The following is a 25,000-nucleotide window of genomic DNA, read 5'->3' on the forward strand; positions in this document are numbered from 1 at the left end:
CAGACAAAGATGACATATCGATGAAAATACTTGGATAGATAGATAGATAGATAAACAGATGAAAAGAGAAAAAATAAGCAGAGAAACAGAAAGAGTGAGGTAGAGTGTGAGTTAATGGCTGGTGGGTGCTGGCCGTCTCAGTCCTTGTGGTGAGAGCCTGGTGTCACGGGCACAGAAGTGGCAGCTGTCACGTCCTGACAACCCTCACACAGGCACACCACTCACTGGCATCGATTCAACCTCCTGACCCGGGAGGACGCAGCGCACCCCCACACCCCCTCATCCAGGCGGGCCTGATCTGCATATCAAAGCCACACGCAGTCTCACACACACACACACACACACACACACACACACACACACACACACACACACACGTAGTCCCTCCTCCCCTCCCCAGGACGCCCCACGGCTCTTTGAAACAGGCAACTGTGGGGGTCAGGAGGGCTGTGCTTGACTCAGAGATGGGCCAACCAGCTGGAAAAAAAGACCCAAAAAAACTACCCTGGATTTCTATTCATACGGAGGACAAACACTGCAGGGAAAAGTTATCACCAAAGCAGCATGGGAAAGAGGGAAAGAGAGAAAGAGGGAAAGAGGGAAAGAGGGAAAGAGGGAAAGAGGGAAAGAGAGAAAGAGAGAAAGAGGGAGTAAAAGGAGGCCCAGTGCTTCAGGCGTAGACGACGTGCCGCTGCCTGGGCACTGATCAGAGGGAAGAGGAGAAGCGGCCATGATGGCGTCGCCTGGCGCGTTCTGCTGGAAGCAATTAAGCACAGTATCATCAGATGACGACTCGTTTGGCAGGAGGCTATTTATAAACCGCCGGCCGAGTCGCTTTCACACTCCGCCGACAGGAGCTTCCCTCCATTAGCGCTAGCTATTTTCAGGAGGACAGAGAGGAAGGAAGAGGCCTGCAGAGGAGAAACCAGCTCTCCGCTTCCACCTAACAGAGCTAACACACACACACACACACACACACACACACACACACACACACACACACACACACACACACACACACACACACACAAATGAGGGTGGGTGGGATAATACCAGGAAGAGGGATGGTGGTACTCAGACTAGTGTTGTAGGGGCTTCGGGAGGTCGTCGTCGTGGTGACCTGCAAGCTCACCTAGCTTCAGACACCCAGAGGCAGGCACCCCATTGAAAGCAGTAATGATTGCTCTCTGTGTGTCTCACTGCTCTGTGTGTGTCTCACTGCTCTGTGTGTTTCACTGCTCTGTGTGTGTCTCACTGCTCTCTGTGTGTGTCTCACTTCTGTGTGTGTCTCACTGCTCTGTGTGTCTCACTGCTCTGTGTGTGTCTCACTGCTCTGTGTGTCTCACTGCTCTGTCTGTGTGTCTCACTGCTCTGTGTGTCTCACTGCTCTGTGTGTGTCTCACTGCTCTCTGTGTCTCACTGCTCTGTGTGTGTCTCACTGCTCTCTGTGTCTCACTGCTCTGTGTGTGTCTCACTGCTCTCTGTGTCTCACTGCTCTCTGTGTCTCACTGCTCTGTGTGTGTCTCACTGCTCTGTGTGTCTCACTGCTCTCTGTGTGTGTCTCACTGCTCTGTGTGTCTCACTGCTCTGTGTGTGTCTCACTGCTCTGTGTGTGTCTCACTGCTCTCTGTGTGTCTCACTGCTCTCTGTGTCTCACTGCTCTCTGTGTGTCTCACTGCTCTCTGTGTCTCACTGCTCTCTGTGTGTCTCACTGCTCTCTGTGTCTCACTGCTCTCTGTGTGTCTCACTGCTCTGTGTGTCTCACTGCTCTGTGTGTGTCTCACTGCTCTCTGTGTGTCTCACTGCTCTCTGTGTCTCACTGCTCTCTGTGTGTCTCACTGCTCTCTGTGTCTCACTGCTCTGTGTGTCTCACTGCTCTGTGTGTCTCACTGCTCTGTGTGTCTCTGTGTGTCTCACTGCTCTGTGTGTGTCTCACTGCTCTGTGTGTCTCACTGCTTTGTGTATCTCACTGCTCTGTGTGTCTCACTGCTCTGTGTGTCTCACTGCTCTGTGTGTCTCTGTGTGTCTCACTGCTCTGTGTGTGTCTCACTGCTCTGTGTGTGTCTCACTGCTCTGTGTGTCTCACTGCTTTGTGTGTCTCACTGCTCTGTGTGTGTCTCACTGCTCTGTGTGTCTCTCTGCTCTCTGTGTCTCACTGCTCTCTGTGTGTCTCACTGCTCTCTGTGTCTCACTGCTTTGTGTGTCTCTCTGCTCTCTGTGTCTCACTGCTCTCTGTGTGTCTCACTGCTCTCTGTGTCTCACTGCTCTCTGTGTGTCTCACTGCTCTCTGTGTCTCACTGCTCTGTGTGTCTCACTGCTCTCTGTGTCTCACTGCTCTGTGTGTGTCTCACTGCTCTCTGTGTGTCTCACTGCTCTGTGTGTGTCTCACTGCTCTGTGTGTGTCTCACTGCTCTCTGTGTGTCTCACTGCTCTCTGTGTGTGTCTCACTGCTCTCTGTGTCTCACTGCTCTGTGTGTGTCTCACTGCTCTCTGTGTGTCTCACTGCTCTCTGTGTGTGTCTCACTGCTCTGTGTGTCTCACTGCTCTCTGTGTCTCACTGCTTTGTGTGTGTCTCACTGCTCTCTGTGTGTCTCACAGCTCTGTGTGTGTCTCACTGCTCTGTGTGTGTCTCACTGCTTTGTGTGTGTCTCACTGCTCTCTGTGTGTCTCACTGCTCTGTGTGTGTCTCACTGCTCTCTGTGTGTCTCACTGCTCTCTGTGTGTCTCACTGCTCTCTGTGTGTCTCACTGCTCTGTGTGTCTCACTGCTCTGTGTGTGTCTCACTGCTCTGTGTGTCTGTGTGTCTCACTGCTCTCTGTGTCTCACTGCTCTCTGTGTGTCTCACTGCTCTCTCTGTGTCTCACTGCTCTGTGTGTCTCACTGCTCTGTGTGTCTCTCCAGTGTGTCTCACTGCTCTCTGTGTGTCTCACTGCTCTGTGTGTGTCTCACTGCTCTGTGTGTGTCTCACTGCTTTGTGTGTCTCACTGCTCTGTGTGTGTCTCACTGCTCTCTGTGTCTCACTGCTCTGTGTGTGTCTCACTGCTCTGTGTGTCTCTGTGTGTCTCACTGCTCTGTGTGTCTCACTGCTCTGTGTGTCTCTGTGTGTCTCACTGCTCTGTGTGTCTCTGTGTGTCTCACTGCTCTGTGTGTGTCTCACTGCTCACTGTGTCTCACGAGTGTGTCTCACTGCTCTCTGTGTCTCACTGCTCTGTGTGTGTCTCACCTCACTGCTCTGTGTGTCTCACTGCTCTGTGTGTCTCTGTGTGTCTCACTGCTCTGTGTGTCTCTGTGTGTCTCACTGCTCTGTGTGTCTCACTGCTCACTGCCCTGTGTGTCTCACTGCTCTGTGTGTCTCTGTGTGTCTCACTGTTCTGTGTGTCTCACTGCTTTGTGTGTCTCACTGCTCTGTGTGTCTCACTGCTCTGTGTGTCTCTCCAGTGTGTCTCACTGCTCTGTGTGTGTCTCACTGCTCTGTGTGTCTCACTGCTCTGTGGCTCTTAATGTGCCTCACTGGGCGCTATGATGATCACTCCTCTCCTCTTCTATTCGGCTCTGCTCAGCCGTGGACCAATCCCCCATTCAGGGAGCCACGGCTGCTGCTGCTACCGTCACCGCCGGCAACCCTAACACCGATTAGGGGGTTAGGGGGTGGCCTGAGGGGGGGGGGGGGGGGGGGGGGACAGGAGCAGGTGGATCAACAATGCTCTCTAATTCATATACATGACCAGTCTAGTGTAATAATATCTCATGATTAAAGCCACTGAGAGAGGGAGAGAGAGAGGGAGAGCGAGAGAGAGGACTAAAGAAAGAGAGGGAGGCAGACAGAAAGAAAGAGAGAGAGAGAGGGATCATCACCTAATCACAGGCGCCCACTGTGCCACCTCCCCATGTTAATTCTATCTGACGCAGGCCTGCTGTGTCTCTGTAGCCTCACACCACAACACAACTGCATTGTGGTTGAAATATCCCCACAATGGCCACCCTATTAGAGAGCAAATAGCAGCACAATGGCGACGCTATTCAGCCGAGCTGCTCATAGTTAGCGTGAGAAATAGAGGACGGTGAGGGCACAGTCACGACTGACTTATCTGACATGACGGCAGTCTCTCCTCATCCTTCGGCACCAGGGCCTGACTCTTCAGCCCCCGTGCAAACACACACACACACACACACACTCTTCAGCCCCCGTGCGAACACACACACACACACACACACACTATTCAGCCCCCGTGCGAACACACTCACACACACACACACACACACACACACACACACACACACACACACTCTTCAGCCCCCGTGCGAACACACACACACACACACACACACACACTCTTCAAGGGGACCTGTCGCCCAGCTAACCAGAGAACATTACTGGCCTGACAGGCGAAACACATTCCTAAACCAGAGGCAGGCGAAAGACACACACACACACACACACACACACACACACACACACACACACACACACACACACTCCTAAACCAGAGGCATCGGAAAGACACACACACACACACACACACACACAGACACACACACTCCTAAACCAGAGGCAGGTTCAGCCAACTGACAGGCGAAAGAAACACTCCTAAACCAGTGGCAGGCTCACAGACACAGACACACACACACACACTCCTAAACCAGAGGCAGGCTCTCACACACACACACACACACACACACACACACACTCCTAAACCAGAGGCAGGCTCAGCCAACTGTGCTATAAAATGCCCTGCCGTGAGTCACACGTTCAACCCTGAATAACAAACCAGCTGTCAAATTTCCAGTGAATCACAAACACGGTCTACCAAAGTGAGTCACTGTCCTTTTCCCTGGCTGACCCGAACAACAGCATCCGTGCTAGTGGTGGCCTGAAACTTGGCAACATGGCATGGTCCTGGTAAGTCCTTCATGGAGTTTTTAAATCCCTTGGCATGTGGCATGCAAAACCACACAGTGTCAGAATACTATCCTGTACTGTGTCTATTAAATTAGCCACCGCTTACTGTGCGCACTGGATGAAGTCTTAAATGGTCATGTGTAGAGAGTTATATAATAACACAGATCTGTTGTTTATTTGCATGTCTCGTGTAAAATAATCACCAGTCCAATCAATAATCCGCGCAAAGAAGGGCCTGAAACCAGGCCACTAGGCCTAAACCAACTACAGAAAATCCGCAACATTCCAGAGAGTTCTGGAATCCCTTCTCTCTGATGTCACGGTACAGGTGTAGGGATGAGAGGGAGTTCTGCAGGATCAGGCACACACACTTGGGGACTTCCAGGATGAAGCAGTCACTCATACTGTTACACTGGACAAAGAATTTGTTGTGCGGCTTTGGAACAGCTGCTTGTTGGGACGCTTGCTCTGAGGAAACCCGAGAGGCCTCTATTATAAGAGAGCTGTGTAATATTCAAATAAATCTCATAATTTGTATAGCCACAGGAAACAAAAGTAGTTGTGCTTTTTTTGGGGGGGATAAAGGATAACGCCAATACGCCAAACTGAGCTGAGCTATCTCAGGTGCAGCCCATTAGCTTGCCATGGAGAGAAATGTAAAACATATTTATGCCGTTCTCTCTTCAATACTTACAGATTAGTTTCCTCTGCTGCTTGGCCTAACATAGGACCCGAAGACTACGAAGCACAAAGGACCATCTGTCTCTTTGCTGAAAGATTGACATTTTGTCTATAGATTGACATTACTGTGATTCGTTTATTTGTTGTGTTCAAACACGGGGGACCACACTTATTTGTTCGAGGCTTATTTTAATGGCCAGGCTTTTCTTCGGAGATGAAGTCACTGCTTTGTTCCATCTTTCATCCCCATTCTGTAATGGCCAAATCAAATCACAGGGCCGGAGATGAATCGTCACTCTGGACACAGCGACCCCTTGCAGTCGTCTGAGGCCCCCAGCTCTGAAGGCCACTTGAGAAATTCAAAGTGACGCCGCACGCATAAATAGTGTGGATTGAGAGGCCCACTTAATGCCTCCACAATGAGGACGCCGCCCTCCCCCCTCCCCCAATTTCCTAACCCTGTCCCCTCTCCTCCCTCCCGGGGGCATTAATCTCCCGTGGCCCCCAGAGCCATGAGAGTGAGCCCGACACGAGTCTGCCGGCCCCTGGGCTTCTCTCAGAGGCCCCTCCCTGGGGAGGACGAGTGAAAGCGGGGGCCCGGGATGGGCAGGTGCATGGACTGTGTCGGGGCGGGGGTCCGCCTGCCGTCTGTCATGCTGCCACTCTGCCCTGCGGCCCAGTCCCCGGCTGCTGCTGCTGGTGGGTGTTGAGCACCACACTAAGAGGCACTGGCCATCAACTGTAGCCATGGATTATGTATCGACCTAACTGCATTTGCCCGGGTCAGCGGACACACCTACAACCTGCCCATGGGGGGGGGGGGCAGGGGGGCTCCTCCAAAGCATGACTGCCCCCAGAGACACTGTGGTCTGATCTCTCCTAGCCTTTACCTCCTGTTACAGAGTTCTACCAGCTACCAGCCCAAGCTTGACTACTGATGAGAAGCATTGTTGCCAGTGGCAGAGTAGAGGTTTCATGGTTATACACATCACGTTTCATGCTTTATATGTTAAAGCATAATCTTGTTTTTTTGTTATTTGATTCAAAGTAACCATGTTCTCTGTTGTTTAGTGATACTGACTTTGTTAGAATGTATGTCATTCCAAAATAACACACACACACACACACACACACACACACACACACACACACACACACACACACACACACACACACACACACATAGACAGACACACACAAAAACCTCACATATAAGGTCTACATACCTTGTCAAAAAGAGATTTCCATTGCTGAGGGTGAAACAGCAGAAGAGAAACAGACAGAGAAAGGAGAGTGAGGGGGACACCATCCCAAAAGAGAAGCACAGAGGTACCATAATATTCACATGAGAGACCTGCTGGCTCTACTATCTGATGTGAATCAGAAGACTGTGATACAAGTTGAATACAGATAAAAATAGTTAGGCCTAGAAAATGTAAATACAACCTTCCTGTCCAAATTGTAAAATGTCAGTGAGCTATAGCTTTTGATCTTCCTTGAAATACAATGGCTGTGTATTAATTACAGTTAACTTGGGCACGACAATCCCCAATGAAAATTCCAATCAGTGAGGATTCCACGGAGAACGATATTAAAAAGGCTCTTCATGGCCAGCTTCTGATTATCTAAACTCTATTTGCCTATAGTTGGTTAATTGGACAGAGGCTATAAGTGAAACTATAAATGCACAAAGGAAACCATTGGTGACAAATTGAATTCTTATCATATGAGAATGAATCAAACACTGCATTAACGATCAGCATCTTCACTTACATCCTCTGGGGCCACGGGAAGGACATCGGTGCTTTCCAGTACCTCGATTTCGTCTCCCTCCGCGTTAGCTGCAACCGCCGGAGAGGAGTTTACCTGCACGTCCCGCGCCCCGTTTGGCATCGTCAGGGAAAGCTCCTTACAGTCCGCCACGCTCGAGTTAAAAACGTGCTATACAAGTCCCATTCTCCGCTGTTCTTTCCGAGACAGGCTGTGCATATAGCCGCTCATGTGGTGCACACAGTTCTAGTCACTTAACTTGAGCGAGTGACAGATTCCAAGAGGACCGACGGGCATGTTAGAAAAGATCTTCGAAGAGGTTGGTCAGACTACGTGTAAAATATCACAGGCAACGACAACAACAAAATGCTGTCAAATACTTCGTTGTATGGTTATCCCGCTGAATTATTTGAAGAGTTTCATAGGGAGCGGTGAAGTTCCATGCCAAGACATAAAAAGCTGCGTATGTCCTCACTGTAACAGAGAATATGAAAAATTGCCTTTTAGGGGAACTATTCACCTATTCCCATATTCCTGCTGTGACTTTAGTCATCGTCGATGGCTTTGGAATCTTCATTGCGACAAAATGAGGCAGCAATCCAAGTTTTCGGGGTTCGTGGTGACATCACAGAATCATCCAAATAACGGGACCGTGAATTCCTGATATGACTCACCTGCAAGCATGACACCACAACACCATGATACGCGTGAAATTGCGATGAGAAATAGTCGCCCAGTGTAATATAATTATATGGATAAGACAGTGAATTGACTTGAGCTAACTGAAATATTGTAGTTCCAACAATTCACCAAAACAACGTAAAACGAACAAATGAAACTGAACATACACATGCCTCATTTGATGACAACTCCAAACAGAAATCTGCAAATTCGTTCCTTTCTAGGAGTGATAACAGGCTACGTAAATTTATGGTGCGTCATTGTACCTTGCTGTTGTTTACCGCGGCGCTTCTCGGATGGCTGCCCACCTCTCAGTGTCTCGGAAGCGCTCGGGTTCAGCGATTCCTGTGCACTGGCCAGCGTCCAACCAGCTCACAGGCAAAGTTCAGCTCGTCCACAGATCCGAATCATTGCCGCATACACACGCCCGCGAGGGACAGCTTTTTGGCTAAGAGGAGGAAGGGACACCCGCCCCCTCCCTCAGTCCCTCATTAAGGAACACCGGTTTCCCCCGTTTATGCTCCTTTCCACCCATCACATCGAGTGCTCATGGAGGCTATTGCCTGAGAGAGAGAGAGGTAACTTGTGTTTCAAAGTAATGCCTTTCACCTCGTGGTTTAGGACTCTATACACTGACAAACACTATACGCACACGTAACTCAAACAGTGCCGGATCTAAAGACAGGCTCTTGCTGCTCAAAGCCTGTCACAAGCATCAGTAATGAATTTGTTAAAGACCATAGCTCTCCTACTCTGTTCGTTGAGAAAAAGTGATTTGACTCTAATCCTAGACAGTACAATGTCTCAGTGACATGGAGGGCCTGAACTACAGTAAAAAGCCACTGACCATTCATGCATTCAGCAGTTTGATCAAAAGAACTGTGGGCAAATATGAGCCCATCTCTGAAATAATGGATCAGCTTTACCAATGATAAACCAGGATACAAATCTACCCGGTTAGAATTCATTAAAACTTCACGTGGGAATTAATCAGGAACAATTTACAAACTAATGCTTTTAAAAGGCCTATATAAACAAGGAACGAATATTCTTTACCCTTTGAAAAACATTTATCACTTATCCAAAACCCTTGTTGAAGTGAGGTTGAAAAGAGAGTCATGTTTTGTGGCTTCTAAAATGATTTTGAATTACATAGTAGATCATCTAACTGTAGTAGTCTTTAGGCTGTATATAGACAATCAACACTTCCATTTTAGTCACACAATACTCCTACTCTTTTCCTTGGTATTCGGAACTTACAAGTGGGTGTGGGCTTTCTCTTGCCAAAAGACACTTCCTCAAGAGCACACACATATGAGAAATGAAAAATAGAAAGATATTTTTGTAGATTTGGGGGTAGACCAAATAACCCTAACCTTGAACACTAATGCCCTCATCAATACCAGTGATGCAGGGTGTTTTTCTAACATTCAATTTCTCAAACATTTGGTCATACAATGACAATGTATGTTGCATTTCCATGGCAATACATTCAACAGATGTCTATTTTCAACTTTGGCGTTTTTATACACCTACACAGTATTTTAAGATGGAGCCCTGCAGCCCACGCAGGTTACCAGAGATCTTACATAATATGGACACTGAAGAATAACCACCAACACCCTCATGGTTGCAGCCCTGCAGCTCCTCCATCCTCAGACTCGGTGGTGGCTCCATACTACTAATAGCCTACCTCCATTTGAAGGGCAAAGAAAACTAGAACTTGGGTTCTCAATGCAGCATCATATATTCCTTAATAAAGATCTGTCAAAGAGCAAAACAAACTGCTAACTCAAATCATCTAATTGTACCTTCACAAGCCAGTGGTGTCTGCCAGCAGGTGTTACCCATCTAGGATAGCTATACATAGAAGCACCAAGCTACAGGGAACACAGTGTGAATATCTATTTTAGCATTCCAGCAGCTCAATAGTCTACATTTATGGCTCGAAAAGAGGCACAAGGCACTGCTGCCTAACACTCCCAGTCTCTCAGACTGAATAAGCACACCCCATCATCTGTATTGAGGCAGACAGGTGGTCATCGGATGCTCTCTGGTGTGTCATACAGTGAGGGGGGAAATGCGCGTGAAGAAACAATCATTAGCATACTAATAGTGACGGTAGACCGAACACGCCAGGTGAAAATCATCTCCGTGGCCACAGTGGCAATTTCACACGGCGAAGCGCCCGATTCACATCATTACTGACGCTCGTTAATGAATGTCACTGTGGCTTCACACTAGGTTGCGGCTGGAGCTGATATCATCAGAATGCAAAAAGCTGCCGAGTGCTACCTCAAGTCTAACTAGCCCCATAAATGTGTATATTTTAGCTGTAAATGAAATGAGACTGTGCACTGTATCGTAGGCCCTATTGTCTGCACAGACTAGACGGAACTTGTCTGGTGTTAATATGGGGAAAACTCGATTAAAACCCAAAATAATTCTACTGTTTAAAATCATCCTGAACCCTGCAAGGCAACTGTTTTGGACTCATCTACTTCATGAAATGGACGGCTCACCAGTGCCCCCCCTGAGTGAGCTAGGCTCAGAGCTGGGGGTGAAGTTACACTTTAAACTTTCTCTCTAACTATGCCAATGGCTAAGAGCAGGCCATTGAAATCATGGCCCTCTAGTTATTTGTCCAGTGTTTGTGCTGAAAAAAAAAAAAAACCCTCAGTATATACAGCCCTGGCTCTGTAAATAGGAAACGAACATGTCTTGGGCCAAGAAATGACAATCAACGACCACAATCAACATGGTACTTCAGGGGCACGGCGTAATTTGATTGGCTGTTGTGCTCAAATCTCAGCAATCTTCCGCAAAACCGAATCGTGGACTGTAGCCTATCTTTATATTCCTTTCCCCAAATGTTTAACAATTCCAAATTCTTCGAAAGCTTAACGTGAAACAAAGTAGCATAAACAGTAATTTAGCTTGTTAGGGGCCCACATGGAATACAATTTTGTCACTGTTCACAAGAGCAAAGGCAATGTGAGAGCAGAGATAAAAAAAAGAAGAAAAATTGTCTTTGCACACACTGCCATCTTGTGTTTCCCAAGTGTACTGCAGGCCAATTTTAAATGTAAACTAAACGTAGGTATTTTTTAATCATCATTAGACATTTTCCTTGAACAGAAATGTGGATATATTACCAAATTACATTCTCACATGGATTTTAGAAAGACAATTTAACATGTGGCCACGGGAAATCAATTGGGAAACCTGGGGCCTATCGGTTATGACCCCAGAAATGTTGGAGGAGCATGTTTCTCAAGCCACTAAGCCTACCCTCCACATTTGGGTAAGTCTCAAATATGATGGGAAAACAGTGATTGGAAAATGCCTTCAAAGTTGTTATTGTGTAAATCAATCTGGGTTTTGTGTTTGCACTGGAGACAAAGTCACATCAAATACTTGCATCACTTGTGTTCTGGGTCATTTCAATATAGTGGTCACATTTTTAAAAGAGCCACAGGCATTGACTATAAACTATTGTTTCCCGAACGTAAATTCCCCACAGATAGAAACATCATTCCATAAAGTGTTTAGATCATGAATGGTGTCTCAGGTTTATTATGAAACAATACTGGGCCAAAGCCTCTGTGTGTTCCCGCAGTGTCCCTCTTGATCATGCAAAAACACAAAGCACACAATATTTCAACAGCCAAGAGAAAAATTGCAGTTTATTTATTAATATAGGCCGAAAGAATCTCCACCGCACATGGAAACATATTTCGGTGCAAGTCATTGACAATCACATTCTATGAGGAGAAAAAGGAAACAAAAAAATAAGAACATTTAAAAGCCAGCAACGTATTTTTATGAATCTCGGGTACAGACGTGTTCCTCGAATTCTCTTCTCAAACTAAAAAAAAAGGCATAAAGCAAACTGCCTCCTTACTCCATTTACCAGAAACTGCCTCTCCCTCGTTAGCAGACTCTAGAATCACGGATTATTCCAGAAAACCCACAGTGCTCAGTTTGGCAGAGGGAGATGCTCACGACTTCAGAGAATAAAACATGGTGACACTATAGCTCTTATCTGTATACGATACTGAGGGGAGTATGGAAATGAACAGACAAACAAAACAAAACAAAAAAGCTACTACATTTGAGCACAATAAAATTACCCCCCTCCCCATCATAAAACAAAACAGCCACCCCCCACCCCAAAAATAGCAGGTCTGGACACTTCCTCCCTCTCCCACTTGTGCATAGATCAAGATCCTTTACAGCCAGCTTAGCCTCCTACTCTACCTTGTCTCAGAAACTTCCAAAAAACGTTCCACAGAATCTCTTTCATTGAATATCTGCCATCTGAAGAGTTGGCAGAGGAGAGAGTAATGCACAATGATCCCCATTTTTTTTTTTTTTAATAGGACCTTCGAGAGAAACAAACAAAAAAAAAGTGCACGTTTCAAATGCACAACTGCATGTCCTTACACCTCTTCAACAATCAAAATCACTGATAACTGCGTTTGAATGGAAAGCAATGTCTACACAGATTCTTCTTCTCAAAGTAAAGCACTCCACTTACAAAGTAAAAAGGACATTACAAGTCTATTATTTGGTAGATGTGTAACTGCTACGGATTTTAAAAACAAAGGGTATGTTCATCTTCAAAAATCCATAACCTTTCAGTGCTTAGAGTTGGTTTTGTCATTTAGTATCATTTTTTCTTTTTTCCACTTTTCTAAAATTCCATTTTTTCTGGTAAAAATTAATGTTAAAATAGTGGAGTTGGGACTCTGGAAACCCTGGCCTTCCTGAGACAAATATCCACATCCATTGTGAGTGTGCAAGATAGTGACAGAATGATGTTGCTTTTACAGAGAAAAACATCATAAATGAAATTACAAAAAAAAAAAGAAAACAGACATACATACATCGTAGGCTTAGATAGTCTGTTTACATCAACAAAAGTCAAATTCAAAGCAAAAAAGTACGACACAAACACTGATCAATCCCAGAGTTCTGAAAGTAGCATAAATCTTCAATTTGTAAAGTTTTTTGTCATTTTTCTTTAAAATGGAAGATGAACTTTGTCCTTTAAACATTTATTTTTGTAAATCAACATTCCCATGATAAATTCATTTTATTTCTTGTGATCTTCAAACACATGAAATGTTTGTAAACGACAGGTGGCTTTTTACGATAAAAAACCCGATCATCTGCAAGAACAGAGGCACCACTGAACGGAGTCCTGTTGGTCAGAACCTCTCATTGCCTACATCTCTGCCCACATATCAATGACATAAACATAGGGATTTCTAGACTCTCTACAGCTAGCTATGGCCACAGTTCATCATTTCAGGTCTTTTTTTTTTTTTTTTTGTATATTTTTTTATTGATTTTTTTAACTTTTTTTGTTCTTTTTAAACATTTTTATGTTTTATAATTTGAACAAAAATGGTGCAATACTCAATGGATAACCCTCGTTAGGGGCTATTCAACAATAAAAGCCACTATAAGGTAGATAAACATTTTACAGGTTAAACATTTTACAGATAGAACAAAAAACTTGTTTTCATTAAGTCCTTGAGTAAACATTAACACGTGAATTGTCATCGCCTCCCCCCAGTACTTAGTCTCGTGTTCTCTACGATTAGCTGAGAGAGGGAAGAAGACACTCAGTGCAACGTTAGATAACATCAGAATATAGTTTTTGACAAGCCAAAACAAAAAAATAATAATAAAGAACAGACACAATACTACAATATACTGAATGGATGACAAAATAAAGATGGGCCTCAGCCCGCAGTGAACACAGTCATTTGAGTGTGGATGCACACCCCGCACACACAATCATTCAAGCACACAGTATAATGATGGTTTTTTTTTTTTTTTGCATTTTTTTTCTTTTTTCGTTTTACATTTTAAACTAATGCTGAACTTTGAACTTGTCATCAATACCTCAGAAGTGCAGAAGTCACACTCACACAAAAAAAGTGTTCACATTATGTTATTGGCGCTTCTTGATTCAAGTATTGTAACATTTATTTCATTTTTTTTTTTTGTTTTGATATGTTTATGATCTTTATCTCTTCGGGAAAGAAAGAATGAAAACGGGGGACCTGGGCAAAAAAAAAAATGAAATATGTACACATACACAAACTAATTATGTACTGTATATGTAAAAACCAGCACGTGCATATTCCTCTGAGATGGGGAACGATATAGTCACGTGATCCATCAAGTATCAGTAAAATCCCTTCCCCACGCTTTCCCTCATAACATTTATTTGTGGGGAGAAATACATATTGCTCATTTTACATTGTTTATTCAATCCAGCTTTGAGTTAAAAAGGGAACATTTCATAGATTGAAATCCATACACATCTGTGATGCACGGCTTCGCTTCACGTCACAGTTAAGCTGCAGGGATCATCTCCCAGTGCTGGTAAGGTGACCAGATAAGTCCTGGCTTTTGGGGACACGGACACTAAATGGGGACATTTTTGAGGTCCACTGTTAAAACTGGACATGACAGTTTCAAACAAGGCAGTTTCATACACAGGCATTTGTGATTTTTGTTTTTCTTTTAAAAACACTTTTCTTCTGAGATGCAGGCCTTTTAACCCCACTTATAGTTAAGACTTAAAAAAATTGTACCTGTTCAAATGTATCTTTCCCATCAGAGTACTGAGGGAAGAGAATGTCGATACAGCGGGACCCGACCAGTCGTGGTGAATGGAAATGTTACAATTCTCTGGGCCCTATTACGTCTCGTTTAAATGTTTTTCAGGAGAAATGAATACGACAAATACAGCATCCACAAAAAGGCACCCCCGGTCTGAACCCCTTCTGGTTGACAGAGAGGCAGGTTCACAGACAGGAGACGTTTCAGTATGAAGTGCAGGTTTTTTTTTTTTTTAAACATATACATTTTTTACTCATTTACTATTTTTTGTCAAAATTCATAAAAAAATGCAATTTCATTTTTGGTATTTAAAAACAAAAGAAAACAAAAAATGTACCAGGGATTACCCAAACAACTGTGCACCTTAGCAGAATTTTTAACCCCTCCCCCCCCCACCCCCATCTCAGTTGACAGTTCAAGCTCAATGAAAATGGGGTCTTTCTCAAGACAGGAAATAAAAGAGATTATCTCGAATGATCAGAATGAGGTTGTTGCTCGCCGTCGGTCCCCCGACTCCCCACCGACATGATGCCTCCCCAGAGGCGTGACAGAGGTGCTTTGCAGCAGGACAGGACATTGGATGCATCCTTCTACCCATCCGCCTAGAGCCAGAATGGTTGCGGAGAAGGGGGGAAAAGGGGGGGGGGGGGGTGTCGTCTCAGTTTTCTAGGTCTTTGTGTTGGCACGTGGAGTCAGTGAAAACCAAAGAAAAGTAAGTGGACATCTTGTGAGCCCAGCAGCAAAAGGAGTGGAAAGAATGGGTCCCTTTCTTTTGATTGACAACAGATCCCACCAATCCTGTGGATAGATACAGCAGGCCCTGTAGAGATAACATCTAATAGGACCCAAGCAACAAGACAAGACAAGACTTGCCACTCCTAAACATGGTAGCTCTATGACACCGTGCCCCAAACAGATTCCCCGCGATGCCTTTAGTCTAGAAACATACTTTAGCTTCTAAATATATTTCTGTTGTTTGCCCCGCCCTGCCCTGAGATCAAAGCTGATGTGAGATGTTTTTGTTGTTTTTTTTTTTCCTTTTCCTTTTTTTTTTCTTTTTCAGCAGAGTAAACGGTGACACATCCTTCCTGTGGAACACCTGATTTGGAGTGAGCAAGAAAGAGAGCATCATGGGACCACGTCGCCATGGTTCCCCCTCCGATGCTAAGAGCGGGACGACAGGGGAGGGGGGGGGGGGGGGGGGGAGCAGCAGGGGGTACGAGTGAGACATGAACAGAGAGGAGAGGAGTGGCTGCACACGTGCTGGAGGCAAGAGGAGGCCTCCACAGACATGATTGGCACGTTGTGGTAAAGGGCTGCCATTGAAACGCTGCCGTCGCCGCCTCCGCCCCCCCCCCCGCCCTCCTGCCCTCCTTGCCCCCCTTGAGTCTCCTTGGCTTTGCATAGAAACAGAAACAGAAACCCGCGTCTGTTATGTGCCTCTGGCTGGGAGGCTCCAAGAGAGTCGCTTCAAACGGAAAAGGGCACTGACCGAAGCAGGCTATTCACAACGAGGGACGTCTTCTCTTGTTGGTGAGGCTTGGAGGACCAGGAGCTAGCGGGACACGGGCTAGCAAAGAGCAAGGCTAACGGAAAACGTAGAGGAGGATGATAGCAGCTGCATGAGGGAGTGGGTAGGCGGGGGGAGTCAGGGAGATGTCTAACACACACACACACACACACACACATACACACCCTCACTCACTCACTTAACATTCTGACACATTAGTCTGAGAGGCTACTTGACAATCATCAGATACTACTAAAAATTTTATGAAAACACAGCTAAAAAAAAAAAAAGCATGACCATTTAAGGTTCAAAAGAAAGGAACAATCAAATATGGCCCGTAATATTGATCCGCATTGTGCATTCATTACACAGGGCAGACAGACAGAGGCACCTCTTCTAAAGAGAGTTTCTGCATATGAGCATTGAAGGTAATTGTAGGCAGTTACCTTTAAAAAAGACCACTGCATGGACACAATAATAAAATCATGTGAAAGCAAATGCACATTGAAAACAAAAAAAAAAACAAAAAAAAAACAGAACAAAGCAAAACAAAACTTAACACACAGAAACTGGCATTTCCAGAGATCGGACCGTCTCAACTTCCAGCTAAAGTGATCGTCATGTGAGACAGTAAAGAGGTGGGAGAGGGGAGAAGAACACAGAGAGAGAAGAGGGGAGCGCCTGCGCAGTGGTTCTGTACGGAGAGAAAGAGGAAGAAAAGAGAGAGAAAGAGAGAGAGGGGGGCTGATGGGCCTGGGGGGGGACCAGGCTGGGCTCGGGGTTGCTTGCTGCCGGCTGCCTGGGAAGAGGTGCTGCTGTGGAATGTCAGACGGCCTTGCGCTCGCTCAGTGTCCACAGCAGAGAGGCACTCAGTGGGCAGACAGGCGGCCAGGTCGACGTGACGACCCTACCCCCCCCCCCCCCCCCCCCCCCATAAACCCCTCGCATCACCACTCCCCCCCTCCCCCATCACCACCACTGTATCCAGGTAACATTGCATGTGTAGCGCTTCCTCCAGATACAATAATCCAAAGGCTAAGAAAGACCATTTTGGAGTAACAGTGACATTCACTTTTTGATATATAGTCAATGAGAAACAAAACAGCTTAGAACTGAAACAAAAACACACTGCAGGTTTTTTTTTAAGTTTGTTTTGTCTGATTGTAAGATTCAGTCTTGTTTTTCCCTTCATCCTGACACCAGTTCATGTCATCTTTTTCCTTTTTTTTTTTGTTTGTCAGAGTCCCTGGACCGAAGAGGGCCAGCAAAAAACAAAAAGTATTTGTTTTAAATACAGATACAGTACAAAAAAAGAGCTAGGAGTTGCCATTGAGTTTTTTTTCTTTGTTTTCTGTTTTTTTTTGTGTGTTTTTTTTCTTCTTTTCAGTAACTCTTCCAACGTTGTGGCTCCCTTGTCTGATTTATTGGCATCGCAGGCGGAGCTAACTTCTCTTCATAAGTGCTATGATAAATCCCCTTAATAGTTTTTTTTTTTTTTTTTGTACTGTAGTCTCATGTTTGTACCAAATGCAAGGAACACTCTTTACCCTACTGCATTGGGAGAAACCCCTCTTATTTGGTATTGTGCCAGTTGTCCAAACCACTAGACCCTTGTTGGCTGTGGGGACAGTCTCTGTTTGGGCGGGGATGGACGAGGGAGGGAGGGAGGTTGTGTGCGATGGGGGAAAGCCTCTGTTTCCTTTTTCCTTTTAGCCAGTCCAGCCTCCCCCAGCACACCACAACACACAGGCTTATGACAAGTCTCTTCCTCTCCCCGGCGATCTCTGCAACACCCAACAGTTGCAGGGGGGGGGGGGGGGGTCACAGGCTTGGGTTGGGAAATGAAGTTCATAAGGTTTCTGTAGTTCTCCAAAAAAAACACAAAACAAAAAACAAACAAATATGTCCTGCTGTTCAGACGGAAAGAGCAGCTCAAACGAATCAATCAGGGAAAGAAGAAGCTCCGCTTGGTTTCGCTTCAGTGAGGACGGAAGAGTCAGTGGCAGATATTGCACAATGCATCACTTGAAGGTGGTTGTGTTGTTTGCTTTTTTTGTTGTTGTCTCCTTTCCTTGATGGACCATATGACACGGAGGACAAGGATACATGAATGCATGGGGTTTGATTGGGTCCGTCGACAACTGTTAGGCGCGGTATAGTATGAGGAACGACCTTTTTTTCTTCTTCTTCAAACAGTGGTGCATGGCCACAAAAAGGTCAGGTGCCTGAAGACGCTTACTCAACACTTTACTCACACGGTCCACACTCAGGTTCGGTTGACGTGCAATTTGCTCTCAGCTTATGTTGCAATACATACACAATTGAACTAAACACCAGCCAGGTTACGCCAAAACATGTCGCAGTGTAGATCCCTTTCTGTCGCGGGACAGTCTGTCAAAGAAATCGAAAGCACTAAAAAAAAATGGGGGGGTGATTGGTCTTGCTCACAGGATGCCCACAGCTGAGCTGGCGTTGTTCTTCACACGTGTTCTGGTCCAAACCGCTGGCTCAGGTATGGGACTGTGCAAGTTTTCAAAAGGTTTCTTTAGTTAGTATTTGTTTCAAAACAAAATGCTTGAAAAAGGAGACCTGGAGAGCACTTAAGGCTAATATCAGTTCAGTGAACAAAATAGTACGAGAAAAATAACACGATGGATAAAACTTCAAGAGCCTTTTTTTTCTCCTAGGCCACAGGGCAGTTAGGAAGTCTGTCCTTTTTTGGGGGGAAAAAGGGATTCATGAGGTGTTTTCAGAGTTTCTGAGGTGTGGTTTGGGGATGCCTCTTAAGATTGCTTCTCCTGACAAAAAACAACGGGCAAAAAGACAAAAAAAAAGATAATAACTAGGAACATTTGTACTGAATGTCGAAAAATTCAAATACTTTATTTTTTTCAAAAACTACACCGAGAAACTTCCAAGGCTCATGTTTAATATTGATTCTCCCCTCTTCGTGAGTCCGTCCACAATGCACAGAATCGGAGGGGCGTCCTCGCTCCTCGGATGCCGGAGCGAACATAAATAAAAACTCAGGAGAGGGAGAAGGGTCAGCAGCCTCATGTTAGCCCAGCCCTCAGGGTTCACAGCTCCACAGATAACTGATTATCGCCACATTGATTTGCTTGGTTTTTGCTCCATGTTTCATGTTTTTGTTGGTTTGTTTGAGATAAGTCTTTCTTGTTTTTATTTGTTTTGTTGTTGAAATCTCAAAAGTTTGTTTACTTAGCATCTCTTGTGTCCAGCGCAGCAGCAGCAGCAGCAGCAGCAGCGGTGGCGGCCGGGCGCCTCCTCCCTACATGGACTCTCCGCTCAGCAGGTCTCCGGGCAGCAGGGTGTTGATTGGGATGGGGCTGCCGATGACGCGGGCGTCGTCCCCGCTGGGCGGCCCCCACAGGCTGGAGTAATGATGCTGCACACCTCCCCATAGCATGTCGCCTCCGCCGCTGCCGGGAGCCTTGCCGCCGCCGCTGCCGACTCCACCGCCGCCGCCGCCGCTGCTGTTGTTACTGTTGCTCCAGTGGCCGTGGGAGGCGGCCGACCCGCCCATCCGCGTCTGATTGGTTCCCGTGTTGGCCTGCCAGCTGGAGGCGGGCGTCAGGGACTGACCTTGTGCAAAGAAGCGGTTGACCTCCTCCTCGCCGGCGAACTCAGCCAGGATGGTGGTGTTTCCCAGCACGCACCTGGACAAAGGAAGAGGGCAGACGGAAGTATCAGAGACGTGAGTGCTTCTTACTAAGAGAACACGTGGTCTTTCAGACAAGTTTCCAAGAGAAGACTCAGTTCCCCTAACACTACTGTGTCCTCTCGACAATAAATAATGCTCTTCTTCTCTAACTAACGCATGAAATACTGATAACAGAACCCAACAGCGCCCCCTAGCCACATCCTGTGAATGTCCTATGTGCATATGTCTGGGGTGGAGGGGGGGGGGTGTCATTCAGTGGTCTGACTCACATGTGCAGGGACTTCTGGGCTTTGGCGGTCTCCTCCTTGGAGCTGTAGCGCACCACGGCGTTGCCCTGCGTCAGGTTCAGGTGGAATGTCATGAGGGGGCCGTGCTGCATGCACAGGGTGCGCAGGGTGGAGCCATCGATCTGAGGGGGGGAGGCAACATACAGGGGGGGGGGGGGGGGTCAGCTTTCCTTTCAGTACATTTACCTTATTAATGGTGAGGTTTTTAAGGGAGCGTTTAGAGACGTTGAAACTTTATAGGTATTTATTAAGGTATTTATTTACCTGAGGCGTTAAGTTCCTCAGGACCAACCAACTGCTAGTCCTGCTGGAGGTGTCGGTGCTCCAGGTTGTGCCCTCTGGAAGGAAGACAGACCACAGAGCTGTTAGTGTGGTGACCACATGAAATATCAAACTATAGCAAATGAAAGGGATAAAAGATCTGAAGTATACAGTCTCAACCACAGTTAGAACTACTACTTCTTTTTCCAAAGAAACTAGCACATTGACACTCAAGTGTAAAGAATAGGCTTGAAAAACATTTCTAAATAAATATTCCCTCATGACAATATTAGACCAGGTAGAGGAAGACAGAAAGAGATGAAGACACAGAGGGAGAGAGAGAGAGAGAGAGAGAGAGAGAGAGAGAGAGGGAAAGAGAGAGAGAGGAAGAGAGAGAGAGGAAGAGAGAGAGCGAGAGCGAGAGAGAGAGAGAGAGAGGGGAAGAGAGAGAGAGGAAGAGAGAGCGAAAGCGAGAGAGAGAGAGAGCTGACCTGCGTAGGAGGAGCTATTCCACCCCAAGCTGTGGCTGTGGCCTCCCCACGTGGTCGAGGGCTTGGAGTTGGTGAGGCCGGGAGGGGGCCTGGATGGGGCGATGTTGTTGCGGGCCTGGGAAGGAACCTTCCAGAGCTCGTGGGACAGCGAGGCCTGGGGGTGGGCGATGGGGCCGGCGGACCAGGTGGACTTCATGTCCAGGAGTTTACCTTAAAGGTGGGGGAGAAAACGTCATGTTACCAAGGGGACAGAACTAAGAGATGAATGTTAAGCTGTAAAGTGTGGGCATCCGACCAAACAAGGGGTGGGTGGGGGGTCTGAGAGTCTGGAGGAGAGGGGATACAGGTCCATGATGGAGGGGGGAGGGGGGAGTGGTGGGTGTTATTAATTGCCCCCCAAAAAATGGACAGTCATATCACACTGTTTCTTCATCCGAATGATGAACAAGGTCAAATTCCAAAAATACGGGCGAGGGACTCGCTATACTTGAAAACGAGGTTTCAAGCGGATCAGTATGAAAACCCAGACCACAGCAGAGCACCCACGCACCTGTGCGCATTAGATACAAGCAGGATAAACAAGTTTCAGGATCTAAAGTGCAGTTACGATAGCTGTCAAAAGGACAACCTGCGCCACACAACACCCACACACTCAAGTACATGATATACTCCAGATTTACTAAAGCCCGTAGGATGTGGAGCGAAGACAAGCCAACACCATGACCAATTCCTGACTACTGAGGCGTAGAATTGGATTATCCCATGCAGGTTTCCATCAGGGCCAAGCTTAAGGCTTTTGTAAATCTGGTGGTGAGAAGTACAGCTCTTTGGCTGCCACTGGGAACTGGGGGAGGGATGGGGTCAGGTCAGGCTTAGCAAGGCCACAACTGGAAAGGTCGAAGGAGGAGGGGAGGGGGGTAATTGTGGGGGGCTGGGGGGTGGGGCAGTACCTGTGGCATCCTCCCCATCGGGGGAGGGCAGGCTGAAAGAGCTCGTGAAGCCAGAGACTGGCCACTCGCTCGAGGCCGGCAAAGAGCCGTTCTGTGGGGAGGTGGGGGAGGAGCCTAAGACATCCCCACAAATAATGGCAGCAAAGGATGTGGGGGGGGGGGGGGAAGAAACATGTGACCAGAAATTAAAATAAGGTGGAAAAAAAGACAAACAGAATACACTTCCAAAAGAACCATATCATAATCTGACGTGAGTAAACTAGAAATTAGATAATGAGAGCAAACTGGTTAATGATAAAAAGTGGTCAAGTTTGAACTCCTGGAGTGTTTTTCTCAGACTTTAAAACTTGGCTAGAAAGATCTAGAAATATCCAGAGCCACCTGATGAACATGATCACAGCAACACTAAAAAGCTTCTGCAGGTGACCCGAGAGCTGACCCCCCCTCTGCCCTGAGGAACTCAAGCGCCTCTCCCTGCCCTCACCTCCACTGCGGTCCCGCTGGAGGTAGCGATGGACGTCCTGGATGTTGGTGTTGATGGTGGGGCCGCTGGGGACACTTCCTGGGGTCATGTTGGGGTCGTTCTCGGGGTCGATATTCTGCAGGCCCTTCCAAGGCACCCCAGGGCAGAACTCTGAAAGACAAGAAATAACATACCATGACTTAACACCAAAGCCGCTCCAAACTGCATTACACTGTGACTGCTGTATCCGTAACCAGTTAAAGCATGAGCAGAGATCCTATGATCTAAATAGGCCAATCCACCTCAAAGCATTCACATAACTTATGTATATGTTTTACTTTTAGCTGAGGTCGTTAGCTATTGACTCCAGTCATTCTGTTCTAAAGGCTGCTAATGTGACGGCACATCTCTGGGTTGGTGTGAAAACTGCAGTGCTCACCTGGTGGCCAGCTGATGTTGTTGCCATTGGAGATCTTCTCAGTGGGACTCTTGCGCTGCTGGGACCAGCTATCAGGGGGCACCAGAGGGCTGGTTGGAGACTCCGAGGTGGACATCAGACCGTAGGGGCTGTAGGAGTCATCCATGGGGGTTTTCCCGGTGGGGCCGTGGTTGGGAGCTGGAGGAATACCACCTGGAGATTCACAGACAAAAACAAAATGGAACCAAGACTGCGTCAGCAGTTTTCTAATCAGCGTTCGGCACGGCAACGAATGGCAGACAACTCAATCCCACGACGGCGATAGGTACAGCCCAGCTGTGCGTGAGTCATACGTAAATAATAGAAGAAAGGTTTGCTGACATCAGACTTAAGGAATTCTCTTTGTGATTCTTGAGGTAAAGAAAACAAAGATCGTTCACTTTCTCAGAAGACCAGACTGACCCTTAGGTCGTGCGGTCTGGCCACTGGAATTTTTTTTTTAGATATTCTTCTCTTCAAAGGCCATGATAAACAGTCAGGCACATGTGACCATGTGCAAATAGTCAGACTGGAATGTCTCTTGGAGCATGTTTGGTCAGAATTTGAAAACAGTGAAAGGTAAAGTGTCTGACACACTGTCTGGGAAAAACAGGGATCAAGTTAAAAACCCGCAGGACTTAGTTTCATATAGAAGCCTGAAAACACTGAGAAGACTGAAGCAGCTCTCGAGAGTACAGAGTCAAAGGATATGACTGCAATAAATAACTAAAACGTAACAAGTTATCTAGCAGCGAGAGCTTATCTGAGGCAATGACTCAGGCGGCTGGAAGTGCCTACCATGTTTGTTCAGGCTGGACTCCATGTGACTGTCCATGGAGTTGGGGTGAGTCCACTGGGAGAGGCGGGACTGGGGCTGGGGCGGCTCCTTCATGCTCATCCCCCCACCCACATCCATGCAGTTTACATTCATACTGGGGTTCAGGCCAGCTGAAGAGGAGAGGAGAGGAGCAACAAGGCAGTTCAGTGAGCTTTTCCTTAAATGGTCCCTCAAAGAAAAAAAACTAAACAAACCAAATCTTGTGCTTAGATCCTTGAGGCAATATTAACACGGTCATCCAGCATTATTGTGTATACACCATACTTCTACCAACTGGCACAGCTAAGATTGTGTGGAGCTAAAAAAAAAAAAACAACAACAACAAAAAAACAATACTATTTATAATTATATAATATTGTATAATCATACAAAGTGCACTCTGCCAGACGGTATAGCATACAATGACATGCCAAGCCATACTGATGAGACACGCGGTGGTGTGTCTGAGCACTGCGGAGAGACTCACAGAGCGGGTAGGTGCTGTAAGAGTTGGGAGAAGACTGCGGCTCTTTGGTCTGCAGGTCGTTGAGGCCTGAGGCCTGGGGGTGGCCTGGGAAGGAGTCCAGGGCTGATTTGCCGGCGGATGGGTGCAGGCCGGAGTGAGGAGGAGGAGGCTGCTGCTTCATCAGCAGGGCCTGGGCCAGCTGACGCTGGTGCTGTTGGATCTGCTGCTGCATGTTATTGATTGTACGTGCAACCTGCGGAGAGAGAGGGACGCTCCGTTACTCAAGAAAGGGGGACGCTCCGTAACTCAAAGGCTATTTCAATTATAGGAGTCACCCCAAGTAGAATTATCTTCTGCCTGAATATTTAAACTATTAATATACGTTAATGGTGCTGTGTGTGTGCGGATACAGTTAGCATCTATGATAACTGATGACAATCTGAACGTTTGCTGAATGAGTAAAGGGGTTTGCTGAATGAGTAAAGGGGGTTTGCTGAAGGAGTAATGGGGTTTGCTGAATGAGTAAAGGGGTTTGCTGAATGAGTAAAGGGGTTTGCTGAATGAGTAAAGGGGTTTGCTGAATGAGTAAAGGGGTTTGCTGAATGAGTAAAGGGGTTTGCTGAATGAGTAAAGGGGTTTGCTGAATGAGTAAAGGGGTTTGCTGAATGAGTAAAGGGGGTTTGCTGAAGGAGTAAAGGGGGTTTGCTGAATGAGTAAAGGGGGTTTGCTGAAGGAGTAAAGGGGGTTTGCTGAATGAGTAAAGGGGTTCGGCTGAATGAGTAAAGGGGTTTGCTGAATGAGTAAAGGGGTTTGCTGAATGAGTAAAGGGGTTTGCTGAATGAGTAAAGGGGTTTGCTGAATGAGTAAAGGGGTTTGCTGAATGAGTAAAGGGGGTTTGCTGAATGAGTAATGGGGTTTGCTGAAGGAGTAATGGGGTTCGGC

The 25,000-nt window shown here is 46.6% G+C and overlaps 2 protein-coding genes across 2 annotated transcripts in view; both read right to left on the bottom strand.

The window, feature by feature from the left end:
* LOC116219844 (rhomboid-related protein 3-like) overlaps positions 1-9,952 on the bottom strand; it is a 35,448-nt gene extending 25,496 nt beyond the window's left edge. The window contains exons 1-4 of the mRNA XM_042703930.1: positions 9,649-9,952; positions 8,299-8,595; positions 7,355-7,825; positions 6,808-6,831 (exon numbers count right to left, since the gene is read on the bottom strand). Coding sequence (XP_042559864.1) covers positions 6,808-6,831; positions 7,355-7,474 — 144 coding nt within the window. The 5' untranslated portion in view covers positions 7,475-7,825; positions 8,299-8,595; positions 9,649-9,952. The remainder of the gene's footprint in view (positions 1-6,807; positions 6,832-7,354; positions 7,826-8,298; positions 8,596-9,648) is intronic.
* A 1,738-nt stretch (positions 9,953-11,690) lies between these two features.
* Positions 11,691-25,000, bottom strand: part of LOC105892306 (trinucleotide repeat-containing gene 6C protein-like) — a 37,450-nt gene continuing 24,140 nt past the window's right edge. The window contains exons 14-21 of the mRNA XM_031563890.2: positions 24,080-24,311; positions 23,574-23,723; positions 22,758-22,949; positions 22,340-22,489; positions 20,906-21,115; positions 20,418-20,491; positions 20,136-20,275; positions 11,691-19,861 (exon numbers count right to left, since the gene is read on the bottom strand). Of these exons, the coding sequence (XP_031419750.1) occupies positions 19,474-19,861; positions 20,136-20,275; positions 20,418-20,491; positions 20,906-21,115; positions 22,340-22,489; positions 22,758-22,949; positions 23,574-23,723; positions 24,080-24,311 (1,536 nt within the window). The 3' untranslated portion in view covers positions 11,691-19,473. The remainder of the gene's footprint in view (positions 19,862-20,135; positions 20,276-20,417; positions 20,492-20,905; positions 21,116-22,339; positions 22,490-22,757; positions 22,950-23,573; positions 23,724-24,079; positions 24,312-25,000) is intronic.

Source organism: Clupea harengus, chromosome 26 (assembly GCF_900700415.2).
Source record: "Clupea harengus chromosome 26, Ch_v2.0.2, whole genome shotgun sequence".
In the NCBI taxonomy this organism is placed as follows: domain Eukaryota; kingdom Metazoa; phylum Chordata; class Actinopteri; order Clupeiformes; family Clupeidae; genus Clupea; species Clupea harengus.